This window comes from Piliocolobus tephrosceles, chromosome 4 (assembly GCF_002776525.5).
Source record: "Piliocolobus tephrosceles isolate RC106 chromosome 4, ASM277652v3, whole genome shotgun sequence".
Taxonomy (NCBI): Eukaryota; Metazoa; Chordata; class Mammalia; order Primates; family Cercopithecidae; genus Piliocolobus; species Piliocolobus tephrosceles.
Window position 1 is genome coordinate 73,405,809 of NC_045437.1, and position 16,003 is coordinate 73,421,811.

The 16,003-nt window shown below is 45.2% G+C and overlaps 1 protein-coding gene and 1 non-coding gene across 2 annotated transcripts; one reads left to right on the forward strand and one right to left on the reverse strand.

Moving 5' to 3' along the window:
* The first annotated feature begins 6,741 nt into the window (after positions 1-6,741).
* On the forward strand, positions 6,742-6,845 carry LOC113224816. Its single transcript, XR_003309438.1, has one exon. It is a non-coding gene; the product is annotated as a small nucleolar RNA U13 (small nucleolar RNA).
* Positions 6,846-7,264: 419 nt separating this feature from the next.
* On the reverse strand, positions 7,265-7,820 carry LOC113224813 (60S ribosomal protein L21). Its single transcript, XM_026454261.1, has one exon. It carries the CDS (start codon positions 7,809-7,811, stop codon positions 7,329-7,331), a length of 483 nt encoding a protein of 160 aa, XP_026310046.1. The 5' UTR covers positions 7,812-7,820; the 3' UTR covers positions 7,265-7,328.
* Between the last annotated feature and the right edge of the window lie 8,183 nt (positions 7,821-16,003).

Below are 16,003 nucleotides of genomic sequence, written 5' to 3' on the forward strand. Positions count from 1 at the left end.
GCATAAACCCGGGAGGCAGAGCTTGCAGTGAGCTGAGATCCGGCCACTGCACTCCAGTCCGGGCGACAGAGCGAGACTCCGCCTCAAAAAAAAAAAAAAAATCTTCCATCGTATGCCTTTTAGGCACCATTGACATCTTGATCGACATCTTTCCAGGCTTTCACGACAAATTCAAAGGTCAGTGATGGCTGTACACCACCTGAGATGGGGTAGCTGGGTTATGGGTGATTTTTGTCTATCTTTAGTAAATATAAAATATCACCCAAAATTGTTTCTACAACAAATACAAATATAAGAGTAGGATATTAGGGCCGGGCATGGTGGCTCACGCCTGTAATCCTAGCACTTTGGCAGGCCAAGGTGGGTGGATCACGTGAGGTCAGGAGTTTGAGACCAGCCTGGCTAACATGGTGAAACCCCGTCTCTACTAAAAATACAAAAATTAGCCGGGCGTGGTGGTATGTGCCTGTAATCCCAGCTACTCGGGAGGCTGAGGCAGGAGAATTGCTTGAACCTGGGAGGTGGAGGTTTTAGTGAGCCGAGAGTGTGCCATTGCACTCCAGCCTGGGGGATGAGAGCGAAACGCTGTCTCAAAAAAAAAGAGCAGGTTGTTAGATAAGTTCAGGGATGATAAAGCCATAATGGGTTAACTAGGATGGGGGTTGATTCCTAAGCTTTGAGATAGACTTTTAGAATCCGGCATATAAATCCTGCTGGATGAATGCTGTGTAGGATAGAGCACAGGTCTGAAAAAACACGAAAATTCTAATGTCTTTATTTACGTAAAACATAGCCTCTTGGGTTTTTTATTTATTTATTTATTGAGACAGAGTCTCGCTCCGTCACCCAGGCTGGATGGAGTGCAGTGGCATGATCTTAGCTCACTGCAACCTCTGCCTCCTGGATTCAAGCGATTCTCCTGCCTCAACCTCCCAAGTAGCTGGGATTACAGGTGCACACCACCAGGCCCGGCTAATTTTTTGTATTTTTAGTAGAGACGGGGTTTCACCGGGTTAGCCAGGATGGTCTCGATCTCCTGACCTCGTGATCCGCCCGTCTCGGCCTCCCAAAGTGCTGGGATTACAGGCTTGAGCCACCGCGCCCGGCCAAAACTCCTAGTTTCTAAGGGATATCAGCACATGAGTTCCCACCTCTGTTATCCAGGCCATATAAATATCATTGATGGCACACGGATGGACAAAATAGAAAGCAAAACAAAAACAAAAATGAGGAAGTCATAGAAGAGGGTAGTAACATTTCAGCCAGAGAAAAACTACTCTAAATGGAGGAAGTCAGAAAATAAGGCAACCAGCATCATATTGCAAATGCAATGGAGAGGTAAGGTCATGTTACAATATAGCCTAGTAAAAGAAAAACAAAACAAGCAAAACAAAACCCCTGAAGTTGAAGATGTGGTTCTAAATCAACATCCAGCCCAACCCATGACTCTGCATGTGATCTTGAGCACTTTAGCTGTCTGGGACTCAGTTTCCTCATCTGTAAAATGAGGAGTTGGCCTACATTCTCCCTTAGACCCCCTTCAGCTCAAATCTCTGATTCTATGGCGCTGTACCTTTTCTGACACAAGTAGGGAAGGTCAGAACTCTGAACAGCACTTCACAGGGCTTTAACTGTTCGTTCTCACCAGATGACCCACCCCCATCTTGGTTCGCTGACCACATAACAATGAATCTATCATAGAGCCCTTAAACCAGTCAGTTTGGATACCCAGCAGGTGTTTTGAAAAGCTACTGATTTAGGCGAAATTAGGAGGAGGGGCAAGGGGTTGCCTTGGAGAAGCCAACAGGGGTGGCAGGCTGAACTGTAAATCACTCTCGGCTCTGGGCTCTCTTTCTTTTTTCCTCTTTCCCATATGGGCTTCCAACCCTGGGAGCCATTTTTAGGGTGAACAAAGGTATCTGTGGAATGTTCATTTGTTTCTATTATTTGCCACAAGCAGTCTTTGTTTTTTGTTTTTTGTTTTTTTTTTAACTTGAATACTTGACACTCCCTCTTAAAACCAGGACTCAGTATAAAAACTGTGCTTCACAGTGTTGGCAAGAGCCACACACTGGACACTCAAATGTCCATTAAAAATAGTATGGGGGCTGGGCGCAGTGGCTTATGCCTGTAATCCTAACACCTTTGGAGGCCGAGGCAGGCGGATCGCTTGAGCTCAGGAGTTGGAGACCAGCCCGGGCAACACAGCAAAACTCTGATTTTGCTGTGTTGGGAGGCTGAGGTGGGAGGATTGCTTGAGTCCGGGAGGTGTAGGTTGCAGTGAGCCGAGACTGCACCATTGCACTCCAGCCTGGGCGACACAGCAAGACTCTGTCTGAAAAAAATAAATTAATTTATATATATATATATATCAGAAATAGAGCATACAATGCAGTTCTGTAATTTGCACTTAACATATTGTGAGCACATATACACATTCATAACTACGTATCATTAAAAAGTAATTACTCGGCCTGGACGCAGTGGCTCGTGCCTGTAATCCCAGCACTTTGAGAGGCCGAAAACTGCGTAAGTTAGCTGGGCATGGTAGCGTGTGCCTGTAGTATTTATTAGTGTGTGTACAAAAAATGCGTAAGTTAGCTGGGCATGGTAGTATGTGCCTGTAGTCCCAGCTACTCAGGAGGCTGAGGCAGGAGAATCACTCAAGCCAGGGAGGTTGAGGCTACAGTGAGCCATGATCGCATCACTGCACGCTAACCTGAGTGATGAAGTAAGATCCTATCTCAAAAACAACAAACAAAAATGTAATGGGACCAGGTGTGGTTGCTCATGTCTATAATCCCAGCACTTTGGGAGGCTGAGGCAGGACGACTGCTTGAGCCTAGGAGTTTGAGACCAGCCTGGGCAACACAGGGAGATCCCATATCTACAAAAAATAATAAATTAGCTGGGCATGTCTGGGTGCAGTGGCTCACGCCTGTAATCCTAGCACTCTGGGAGGCCAAGGCAGCAGATCACAAAGTCAGGAGATCAAGACTATCCTGGTCAACATGGTGAAACCCCATCTCTACTAAAAATACAAAAATTAGCTGGGCTTGGTGGTATGTGCCTGTAATCCCAGTTACTTGGGAGGCTGAGGCAGGAGAATCCCTTGAACCAGGGCGCCGGAGGTTGCAGTGAGCCGAGATGGCAGCATTGTCCTCCAGCCTGGCGACAGAGTGAGACTCCATCTAAAAAAAAAAATTAGCTGGGCACGGTAGCAGGTGACTATTGTCCCAACTACTCAGGAGAATGAGGTGGGAGAATTGCTTGAGCCCAGGAGGTTGAGGCTGCATTGAGCTGAGATTGTGCCACTACACTCTAGCCTGGGCAACAGAGTGAAACTCTATTTCAAAAAAGAAAAAAAAAAAATGATATGGATAGGACAGGTCATGATGGCCCACACTCCTAATCCCAGAGCTTTGCGAGGCCACCATGGAAGGATCACCAGAGGCCAGGAGTTTGAAGTTCCAGTGATCTATGATTGTTAGAGGCCTTTGAACCAGAGCAACTCCATCTTGAGTAGGGGCTGGGTAAAATAAGGCTGAGTCCTACTCAGCTACATTCCCAGACAGTCAGGCGTTCTAAGTCACAGGATGAGATAGGAGACCAGCACAAGACACAAGTCATAAAGACTTTGCTGATAAAACAGGTTGCAGTAAGGAAGCCGGCCAAAACCCATCAAAACCAAGAAGGTGATGACCGTCCTCACTGCTACACTCCTATTAGCACCATGACAGTTTACAAATGCCATGGCAACATCAGAAAGTACCCGCTGTGGTCTAAAAAGGGGAGGCATGAATAATCTACCCCTTGTTTAGCATATCATCAAGAAATAACCATAAAAATGGGCAACCAGCAGCCCTTGGGGCTGCTCTGTCTGTGGAGTAGCCATTCTTTGGTTCCTTTACTTTGCTAGTAAACTTGCTTTCACTTTACTCTAGGGACTTGCTAGGAATTCTTAATGGCGCAAAATCCAAGAACCCTCTCTTGGGGTATGGATCAGGACCCTTTTATTGTAACATATTGTTGGCAACCAAAGAAGGGACTATAGTGCGGAAACCCCTGACACAAAGGCTAACTTTGGGTAAGTGGTTGGGTCCGGTAACATCTTTCTGGCGAACCCTGAAGGGATGAAATCCCCTCACTCAAAGGAAATAGATTGGTGGACTTTGGGTAAGTTGGTGGGGTACCTGGGTAAAGAATGGGATTGGGTGAGAGGCCCAACTTAAAGAAGTTAGAAGAGTCTCTCCTAAGACAAAGAGGGTTAAAGGCTCCTCTCAATAAAAGGCAAGGACACTTGACCAACCTTGGGTTCAAGGCCCAACTTAGGAGGGTTAGAGGCCCCTCTCAGTAAAGTCCCTCTCAGCTAAGAATGGGTTTGGCACTACAGGATGTTAACTGCTACTCTCTTTGGAATAATCTGCTTTGCACTCTTTGGTGATGACTGTGGGTGACAGGATTAGGCAGGTACAGGATCATGGGACATGGGGAGCTTTTTCCTCCCTAAAAGGGGAAACTTGAGAGCTGACAGGACTGCTGGAAAAGATCCCTTCATGACGGACAAGCAGCCACCTGAACTTTTGAGCAATGGCTGGGTCTTTCTCTGGTCTCCCTGAGCTCTTCGCTTTTCCTACCCTGCCTCAGGCAATGCATGCCCCGTGCTCCCTCTCTGCAAACCGGTTAAATGAATGGTAAAAATCACTGTTTATATCAGGCGTGATGGCTCACACCTGTAATCCAGCACTTTGGGAGGCCGAGGCAGGCGGATTGCCTGAGCTCAGGAGTTCGACACCAGCCTGGGCAACACGGTGAAACCCCTAAAAATACAAAAAATTAGCCGGGTGTGGCGGCAAGTGCCTGTAGTCCCAGCTACTCGGGAGGCTGAGGCAGGAGAATCACTTGAACCCGGGAGGCGGAGGTTGTAGTGAGCCAAGATCATGCCATTGCACTCCAGCCTGGACTACATAGCGAGACACCGGCTCAAAAAACAAACAACAACAATAAAAAACAAACACAAAATCACTGTTTATCTCCTCTGTAAAGTTTTGATTAATGGAAAAAAGGATTACTAAGGCTAATCTTAAACTGTAGTGAATCTGGTGTGCTTTGTGTATCTTTCTGTATTGTTCTGTCATGATGAGGAGTACCTTAGGATAGAATGTGGACATAGGACCTATATATGCCTGCTGTTCAAGACAGCCCAGCAAACTGGTTAGTCATTTCCTTGGGAGACTGACCTTGCAACCATGTGGGTGTGCTTTCTCTTTTCACAATGGTGGCCTGTGTTCAGGGTCCTGGCAAAAAAAAAAAAAAAAAGAAAGTATATCCATATAATGAAAGGCTATGCAGCAATGAGAATGAATAAGCTACAACTATAAACCACAACCTGAATGAATCTCACAATGTGAGGACCAAAAGAAGCCAGACAAAAAAAAGAGTACTAGTTTACAATTCTACTCGTATAATGTAAAGGTCAAAACTTTAACAATAGACAAAACTGGGTTGGGCGCGGTGGCTCATGCCTGCAATCCCAACACTTTGGGAGGCCGAGGCAAGTGGATCACATGAGGGTGGGAGTTCAAGACTAGCCTGGCCAACATGGTGAAACCCTGTCTCTACTAAAAACACAAAAATTAGCCAGGCATGGTGGCGGGCACCTGTAATTCCAGCTACTTGGGGGGCTGAGGCAGGAGAATGGCTTGAACCTGGGAAGCAGAGGTTGCAGTGAGCTGAGATCTGTCACCATCCTGGGTGACAGAGCGAGACTCCATCTCTCAAAAATAAAAATACAAAATAAAAATAGACAAAACTAACCCATTTTTAAAGTTCTAGAGTGAGACAGGGTCCCACTCGATCACCCAGGCTGGAGTGCAATGGTGTGATCTTAGCTCACTGCAGCCTTGCATTCCTGGGCTCAAGTGATCCTCCTGCCTCAGCTTCCCAAGTGACTGGGACTACAGTCACACCACAACACCCCACTATTTTTTTTTTAATTTTTTGTGGAGATGAGACCTCACTGTGTTGCTCAGGCTCGTCTCAAACTCCTGGGCTCAAGGAATCCTTCTACCTCAACCTCCCCAAAGGTTGGGATTACAGGTGTGAGCTGTTTTGCCAGCTAAAAACTAATCTATTATTCTAGAAGTTAGAACAGTTGTTACTGTTGACAAAAAAAGTCAAACTCTGTAAAATATTTAAAGAGGTTTACTTCGAGCCAAATATGAGTGACCATGGCCCAAGAGACAGTCTCAAGAAGTCCTGAGAAATGTGTCCAAGGTGGTTCAGTTACAGCTTAGTTTTATACATTTTAGGGAAACATAAGACATCAATCAATACATGTGAAGCATACATTGATTCAATCTATAAAGGCAGCACAACTCAAGTCGGGGGAAGTGTGCTTCTAGGTGATAGGTAGGTTCAAAGATTTTCTGATTGGCAATTGGTTGAAAGAGTTATTACCTAGAGACCTGGAATCAATAGAAAGGAGTGTTTGGGTTAAGATAAGGACTTGTGGAGACTTGCAAGGTTCTTATCATGTAGATAAATTCTCATAGGTGGCCACCCTTAGAGGCAACAGATGGCAAATGTTTTCTATTTAGAACTTTAAAAGGTGCTGGTCTCTCGGCCAATCTCTTCAGGATCAGAAAAAGACTTGGAAAGGGAAGGGGATTCTCTGTAGAAAGTAAATTTCCCCCACAAGATACAGCTTTGCAGAGCCATTTAAAAAACACGTCAAAGTCGATCCTTTTGTAGTTCAAGAGTGTAATGATGGGGCATTCCCATGCATACATCAGATGTGCCACCCTCAAACCTCGTTAGGATGTTGGCACATTACCTGTCTGACATAAAGGAAAAATAATAAATAAAAATATGTCAAAGAAATATATTCTGGGGCAAAAGATTTTTATTCCTTTCAGGGTCTGCTATCTGAATGTGATGCTACACTAGAATCAGGTTGGAATTTGGTATTTTATTGCTACAAAGAGTCTGCTTTGTCAGTTATAAGATCTCTGTTTTAACGTTAATGCTGGTCAGCTGTGCCTGAATTCTAACGGGAGGAGAGTATAATGAGGCATATCCGACCCTCCCACCCCGGTTTGAAACCCCCTTGGTGGAGAGGAAGGGGTCTGTTCAGTCATTTGGGGGAGGAGCTTATAATTTCCTTTTTGGTTCATATTACCCGGGTGGGAATTCATGACTGGAAGACAGCATGAGCGAGTCTTCCAGGATTCTGGTAGTATTATGATTCTTGATTTGAATTCTGGTTCTTTTTTTTTTTTTTTTTTAGCCCAGAGGTCTTTTATTTATTTATTTATTTTTAACACCTATTATGCCATGAATTCATAGGGAATAGGTTCCAGCAGCTCAGGCTCCTTCCCATTGGTCCTCACAAAGTGTGCTTCTCTGGGTGGAGCAGGCTGGCGCTTCAGTTGAACCCAGGTACCTTTCTCTTTGGCTTCTTTCTTTTTCTGATCATTTTCCTTCACGCGTTTCAGGAAGCTATCTCGGCTCTTAGAGTGTTTAATGTGCTCAATACGCACATTAATTCTCTTGGCAAGAATCTTGCCCTTAACTTGTTTGTTTACAACAATGCCAACAGCATGCTGGGTAACGTTGTAGACTCTCCCAGTTTTGCCATGGTAACACTTGTGGGGCATTCCTTTTTGAACAGTCCCCATTCCCTTGATGTCTACAATATCACCTTTCTTATAGATTCGCATATACGTGGCCAAAGGAACAACTCCATGTTTTCTAAAAGGCCTAGAGAACATATATCGGGTGCCTCTCCTCTTTCCCTTTGTGTTCGTCATTTTGGCGAATTACTGGAAGATGGCGGTTCCCGCCGAAAGGCGGTTCTTTTTTTTTTTTTTTTTTTTTTTTTGAGACAGAGTCTCGCTCTGTCACCCAGGCTGGAGTGCAGTGGCCGGATCTCAGCTCACTGCAAGCTCTGCCTCCCAGGTTTACGCCATTCTCCTGCCTCAGCCTCCCGAGTAGCTGGGACTACAGGCGCCTGCCACCTCGCCCGGCTAGTTTTTTGTATTTTTTAGTAGAGATGGGGTTTCACTGTGTTAGCCAGGATAGTCTCGATCTCCTGACCTCGTGATCCGCCCGTCTTGGCCTCCCAAAGTGCTGGGATTACAGGCTTGAGCCACTGCGCCCGGCCATTGAATTCTGGTTCTATGTATATGAATTTTGTAAAAATTTATGAAACTGCAAACTTATATGTACTTTTTTTTTTTTTTTTTTTTTTGAGACAGACTCTCACTCTGTCATCCAAGCTGGAGTACAGTGGCACAATCTTGGCTCACTGCAAACTCTGCTTCCCGGATTCAAGTGATTCTGCTGCCTCAGCCTCTCGAGTAGCTGGGACTACAGGCACGCACCACCACGCCTGGCAAATTTTTGTAGTTTTAGTAGAGACAAGGTTTTGCCATGTTGGCCAGGTTGGTCTTGAACTCCTGACCTCAAATGATCCACCTGCTTCAGCCTCTCAAAGTTCTGGGATTAAAGGCGTGAGACACCGCACCTGGCTGACACGTACACTTTTTGTAGGTATGTGATACTTCAACAATTTTACATATATTTAAAAAATTAAAGAAATGTATATATTTTAAAACCTGGCCTCGTGCATACACACACACAAAAAATTACATTATATAGAACTTCATAAAAATTGTCCAAAATTCAGAAACACACATACACACACGTGTGCAAACACACACATGCACAGTTAGAGAGAAAGAGAAAGAGAGATCCTGGTAGTGTGATAGAAAAAAGAGGTTCACATTTGTGGAGTGTGATTAAAAAAAAAAATCCTCAACCCCCAGAAGATGGGAAAAAGGCAGCTCTGAGGAGGAAGAGGAATTAGTAAGCAGTATAGTATGACGCACCCAAGAACAATGACAACCAGCACTGCCCTTTGTCACTTGGACTTTGAACAGTTGGTAAAATTATTTTGAGGTGTGGGTGAGTAAGGGGGTGTGCCCTGGAGCATTACTTGCTCAAATTGGTTTCTGCCCTGTATTAGATCAACACATAGATCACACATTAACTATTCCCATCCCACTTGAAAATGGCCCATATGCCATCAGGAGAAAGACCCTGACTGTTTCCCATGATTATTCTTGTTATTCCAACATCCTTCAGATTGAGCGTTAAGTCCATATATAATGAACTTAATGAATCTTTCCAGAATCTCAAGCAGCAGTTCTATTATAATGTAAATCAGAAATCTTTGAGAAACTTCTTTTTTTTTTTTTTTTTCAATGGAGTCTCACTCTGTTGCCTAGGCTGGAGTGCAGTGGCACAATCTCGGTTCACTGCAACCTCTATCTCCCGGGTTCAAGTGATTCTCCTGCCTCAGCCTCCGAGTAGCTGGGATTACAGGTGCCCAGCACCATGCCTGGCTAGTTTTTGTATTTTTAGTAGAGACAGGGTTTCGCCACATTGGTTAGGCTAGTTTCGAACTCCTGACCTCAGGTGATCCACTTGCCTCAGCTTCCCAAAGTGCTGGGATTACAGGCATGAGCCACCACACCTGGCCTGAGAAACTTGTTAAAAACACAGATTTCTTGGGGCAAAGATTCAGCAGGTGACCGGTAGATCCTGAGAATCTTCATTTTAACTAGCTTCCCTTGCCTTTCCACTCATCTGCCGTAAAAGTCTGGATTTTAGCTGGGCGCAGTGGCTCATGCCTGTAATCCCAGCACTTTGGGAGGCTGAGGCAGGGAGATCACCTGAGGTCAGGAGTTCAAGACCAGCCTGGCCAAATGGTGAAACCCTGTCTCTACTAAAAATACAAAAATTAGCCAGGCATGGTGGCGTGGGCCTGCAGCCCCAGCTACACAGGAGGCTGAGGCAAGAGAATCGCTTGAACCTGGGAGGCGGAGGTTGCAGTGACCTGAGATAGCACCATTGTGCTCCAACCTGGGCAACAAGAGCAAAACTCCATCTCAAAAAAAAGGCTGGATTTTATCTGTGCATTTTATGTGTCAACTTGACTGGACCATGGGATGCTCAGATATTTCGTTAAGCATACTGAGTGTAACGCTGAGGGTGTTTCTGGATGAGATGAACATTTCTGTAGGTTGACTGAGTAAGGCAAATTGCCCTCCCCAATGTCTTGGGGCCTCATTCAATCATTGAAGACCTGAATACAACAAAAAGGCTGAATAGAACAACATTTGTTCTCTCTGGCTGACTGTTTTTGAGCTGGGAACATTAGGCTTCTGTCTTTGGGCTTGGACTTGGACTGGAATTTACATCATTTTTTCCCCTGGGTCTCCAGCTTGCCAGCTGCAGATCTTGGGACTTCTCAACCTCTGTAACTACATGAGCCAATTCATTCAGATATGTGTATATATTGGCTCAGGATAGCACACCTGACAACTCTGGTTCCCAGCTCTAGCAGGAGGCTACCCACGTCTCTGGCAGACCTCCAACTATGCATGCACAGGGTAGACTCCAACCAGTTCAGATAAGGCTAAAATAAACAGAGGCTCCAGCTGTTCACTCACCACGGGGGAGGCAAAATTCGGAATTTGAGTTCAGCTAAGTTAACTGCCTACTAAACTAAAAATTTGGGTAAGCCAGATGCAGTGGCTTACGCCTGTAATCCCAGCACTTTGGGAGGTTGAGACAGGCAGATGAACTTGAGCCAAGGAGTTCAAGACTAGCCTAGACAACATGACAAAACCTCATCTCTACAAAAATATATAAGAATTAGCTGGGCATAGTGGTGTGTGCCTATAGTCCCAGCTACTTGGGAGGCTGAGGTGGGAGGATCACTTGAGCCCAAGAGGCAGAGATTTCAGTGAGCCGAGATCATGCCCCTGCACTCCAGTCTGGGCAACTAAGTGAGTCACTGCCTCCAAATAATAACAGGCCGGGCGCAGTGGCTCATGCCGGTAGTCCCAGCACTTTGGGAGGCCGAGACGGGCAGATCACATGAGGTTGGGAGTTCAAGACCAATCTGACCAACATGGAGAAACCCCATCTCTACTAAAAATACAAAATTAGCCAGACTTGGTGGCACATGCCTGTAATCCCAGCTACTTGGGAAACTGAGGCAGGAGAATCATTTGAACTTGGGAGGCAGAGGTTGCAGTGAGCTGAGATCGCACCATTGCACTCCAGCCTGGGCAACAAGAGCGAAACTCAGTCTCAAAAAAATAAAATAAAATAAAATAATAATAATAATAATAATAATAATAAATAATTTGGAATCTTCAGAGGACCATAATAGAGATCCATAATCTTTTCAATCTGTCACTCATAATTGTATTAATTTGGGTTCTCCAGAGATATAGTACCAATAGGATATATATCTATTGAGGGACAATAGGTGAGAATAAGATATACATATTTACAACTGTTTATAAGCCATCCAGTCTATGGTATTTTGTTACAGCAGCCTGAACTAAGACAGATGGAAAAAGAGAAAACTATCATATCAGTGCCCAGCAACTTGAAGTCTGTCTCAGTCAAGTTGGCTGCTATAATAAAATACCACACACTGGGTAAATTATAAGCAACTGAAATTGATTTCTCACAGTTAGCAATAGAAATTGATTTCTCACAGTTCTGGAGGCTGGGAAGTCCAAGATCAAGGACTGGCAGATCTGGTATCTGGTGAGGGCTCACTTTGTCATAGATAGCATCTTCTATGTGTTCTCGAATGGCAAAAGGGGCAAGCAGGCTCCCTCACACTTCTTTTTTTTTTTGAGATGGAGTCTCACTCAGTTGCCCAGGATGGCCTGCAATGGCACGATGGCACGATCTTGGCTCACTGCAACCTCCACCTCCCAGGTTCAAGCAATTCTCCCACCTCAGCCTCCTGAGTAGCTGGGATTACAGGCACCCACCATCATGCCCGGCAAATTTTTGTGTTTTTGTAGAGGCGGAGTTTCACCATGTTGGCCAGGCTGGTCTTGAACTCCTGACCTCAGGTGATCCGCCCGCCTCAGCCTTCCAAAGTGCTGGAATTACAGGCAAGACTCACCATGCCCAGCCACACTTCTTTTATAAGGGCACTAATATCCATCACAAGGGCATAGTCCTCATGATCTAATCACCTCCAAAAAGACCCCACCTTCCAATAGCATTGCATTGGGGGTTTGATTTTAACAGATGAATTTTGTGGGGACATAACCATTCAGATCATAGCAATGCCCATGCTATAGAATTGGAGATCACAACACTAATAAACACCAAATTAGCCCGGCACAGAGGCTCACACCTATAGTCCCACCTATAGATCACACCACTGCACTCCAGCTGGGTGACAGAGCAAGACCCCATCTCTAATAATAATAATAATAGTGACCTAAAGTGTAATAGGGACTCTAATGTGAGCTTGATATACATTGTTATTTATTTCTCCTAACACGCCGTATGTAGTAAATATATGTTATCCTCATTTTACAGATAAGGAAACAAAAACTCAGAGAATATTTAGTAAGTCATAGAGTAGGAATTTAAATCCACTGCCATTTTCAAAACATGCATTTTGGTGAGCAAATAATTATTCTATTTAGCTTTGTAGTCAATTAATGTCAGTTGAATAAACCAAAGAATGAAGGTCCTCCAGGCATTTGGCTTGCAGACGATCACATTGCAAGTGAATTACAATCAGACAGCCCTGGATGATGGGGGCAGGACCACTTGGATACTTGGCTATTTGGACGCAGCTGCCAGCTCCATAGATAAGGACTTCTGCCCCATGGGTAGTAGTAGTATTAACACAAACAACAGTGTGATGCTATACATAAGGCAGCGCCATGGCCTCAGGATATGAGGCCACACCTGACAGGTGACTTTGCTCAGGATCACACAGCCACTAATTGCCAAACTCATTTGAATGACCTCAATGGAAGCAACCAATGCATTTTCCTCCCTGGAGCTGCTGTCTTCATCATTAAACCTGCCCAACCCTTCCCTTCTTCACTTTTTCTCACCTGACTACTTACCACATGCTTGTCACACACAATGCTAATTCAATCATTTTCCTTCCTCCCTTTCACGGTTTTATTACAAAAGGAATGCACTGATTTTATTAAAGATGCAGATTGGGCCAGGCACAGTGGCTCACACCTCTAATCCTTTGGGAGGCTGAAGTGAAAGGATTGTTTGAGGCCAGGAGTTCGAGATGAGCTCAGGCAACATAGTGAGATCCCATCTCTACAAAAAAATACATAAATAAAAATTAGCCAGTGTGGTGGCATGTGCTTGTAGTCCCAGTTTTGTGGGAGGCTGAGGCAAAAGGATCACTTGAGGCCGAGAGTTTGAGGCTACGGTGAACTATAATGCCACTGCACCCCAGCCTGCGTGATAGCACGAGACCCTGTCTCTAAAAGTAAAAATAAAAAATGCAAAGGATGTAAAAAGAGCAAAATGTGAAAGTCCTTCTTTCCTCTTCTCAACTCTCAGCCACTTCCTTCCTCGGAGGTAAACTTGGCCAGAATGTTACAGAGCATTCTTCTAGTTTCCTGTTCTGTGCATGCATCTACGAGTAGGTATATATGCATCTGTGTCTTTCATTTGTCAGAGGACTTTAATCCAAACTTTATGACTGGTGTGTGACCTGTGTTTTCCATTCAGTAAGGCATGGTCAGGCCCTGCTGTAAATTTGTGGGGTCTTCTAATGTAGTCACACACATGCATTTACATGTCGGAGTACACATTTTTATATAAATATTATTTCCTTTAATTATGTATAGTATTATTTTATACACAAATAGTTATTTTATACAAATGTTTTCCTTTAATTTTCTCTTTATATTAGTTGACCTTTTAAAATTACATAAATAGTCAGGTGCGATGGCTCGTGCCTGTAATCCCAGCACTTTGGGAGGCTGAGGCGGGTGGGTCACTTGAGGTCAGAAGACCAGCCTGGCCAATATGGTGAAACTTTGTCTCCACTAAAAATGCAATTAGCTGGGCGTGGTGGCAAGCACCTGTAATCTCAGCTACTCAGGAGGCTGAAGCAGGAGAATCGCTTACACCCAGGAGGCGGAGGCTGCAGTGAGCCCAGATTGCACCACTGCACTCCAGCCTGGGCAACGGAGCGAGACTCTGTCTCAAAAATAAATAAATAAATAAATAAATAAATAAATAAATAAAGCCTTTCAAATAAATAAGTAAAAACAGAGCCTTTCCACTGGTAGTTTCTAAGTCAGGGGAGTTCCTGGTTACAAACACCAGGGGCCAAATTGGGGGCTGACTTTAACAGACAAGGAATGTCCTGGCTGGGTATTCAGCAGCTCACTGAATATGCAGGAATGTGGGAGAACCAGGGTAGGGGAGTGAGCAGGAACCTGGCGAGACCAAAAAGCAGAGAAAGAACTCGGACAGACCTTGCCACTGCAACAGTCAGAGTGGGAGGCAAGTACCACTGCCGTAGTTGCCAGACACGGGCGTTGCTGCTTCTGGATTCTACCCCGCCATCTTGGAAAGAATCTGTCATTCTCTTGACACGCAGGTACTAAAGCCCTCAAAAGTCAAAAATCCTGGGTAGGAATGTCTGGTTGGTGTAGCTGGTATCATATGCCAGTGCCCTGACTACCAAGGAGAAGGGGAAATGAATGTCTGTGCTTCCTTTGGCTGCCAGAGTAGGGTACCTCCTGCAAGCTCATATATCCCCAGGAAGCAGGAAGCGGATCACAGCAAAAGCAAACGAGCAAACAAACAAACAAAAATCTTTCTTTTTTTTCTTTGTTTTTTTGAGACGGAGTCTCTGTCCCCCAGGCTGGAGTGCAGTGGCAAGACCTCGGCTCCCTGCAAGCTCCGCCTCTCGGTTTACGCCATTCTCCTGCCTCAGCCTCCGGAGTAGCTGGGACTACAGCCACCACACCCAGGTAATCTTTTTGTATTTTCAGTAGAGACGGGGTTTCACCGTGTTAGCCAGGATGGTCTCCATCTCCTGACCTTGTGATCTGCCCACCTCGGCCTCCCAAAGTGCTGGGATTACAGGCTAAGCCACCGCGCCCGGCCTCTTTTTTTTTTGACAGAGTCTCGCTGTGTCACACAGGCTGGTGTGTGTCACACGCGTCCGTGTGAAGAGACCACTAAACAGGCTTTGTGTGATCAATAAACCTTTTTAATCACCTGGGTGCAGGTGGGCTGAGTCCGAAAAGAGAGTCAGCAAAGGGAGTTGGGGTGGGGCAGTTTTACAGGATTTGGGTAGGTAGTGGAAAATTACAGTCAAAGGGGGTTGTTCTCTTGCCGGCAGGGGTGGGGGTCACAAGGTGCTTGGTGGGGAGCTCCAGAGACTTATTGTCCAGGAGAAGGAATGTCACAAGGTAATGTCATCAGTTAAGGCAGGAACCAGCCAAAAGACGAAAATCACTTCTTTTGTGATTCTTCAGTTGCTTCAGGCCAACTGGATGTATTCGTGCAGGCTTGGGCTCAGAGACCTGACAGAGTGCAGTGGCACAATCTCGGCCCACTGCAACCTCCGCCTCCTGGGTTCAAGCAATTCTGCCTCAGCTTCGCGAGTAGGTGGGACTGCAGACTCACGCTGCCACACCCAGCTGATTTTTTGTCTTTTAGTAGAGATGAGGTTTCACCGTGTTGCCCAGGCTGGTCTCGAACTCCTGAGCTCAGGTAATCCGTCCACCTCGGCCTCCCAAAGTGCTAGGATTACAAAAAAATCCTCTTTGACTATCCTCTATTTCCTTTATTTTGCTTTCTTTCCTTATCTTCCTCACCAACTTTTTAAACTATATACAAAATACTGTGGGCATTGTGGAGAGCAGGGAATTGAAAGTGTGGTTGGCTGAATAATGGTCATTTAGAGATAGCAGTCCCTAATCCCTAGCACCTGTAAATGTTGCCCTATAAGGAAAAACGGGCTTTGGGTATGTGACTAATTTAAGGATCTTGCCACGGGGAGATTATCCCTGATAATCTGGGTGGACCATCACAAGTGTCTTTGCGCAAGCGAGGCAAACGGAGATTAGACACACAGAAAGAGAGGAGGCAATGTGACCACCAAGGCAGAAAT

Excerpts from the sequence above, each read along its gene's own strand:
- LOC113224813 (XM_026454261.1), bottom strand. The coding sequence starts at position 7,811 with ATGACGAACACAAAGGGAAAGAGGAGAGGCACCCGATATATGTTCTCT.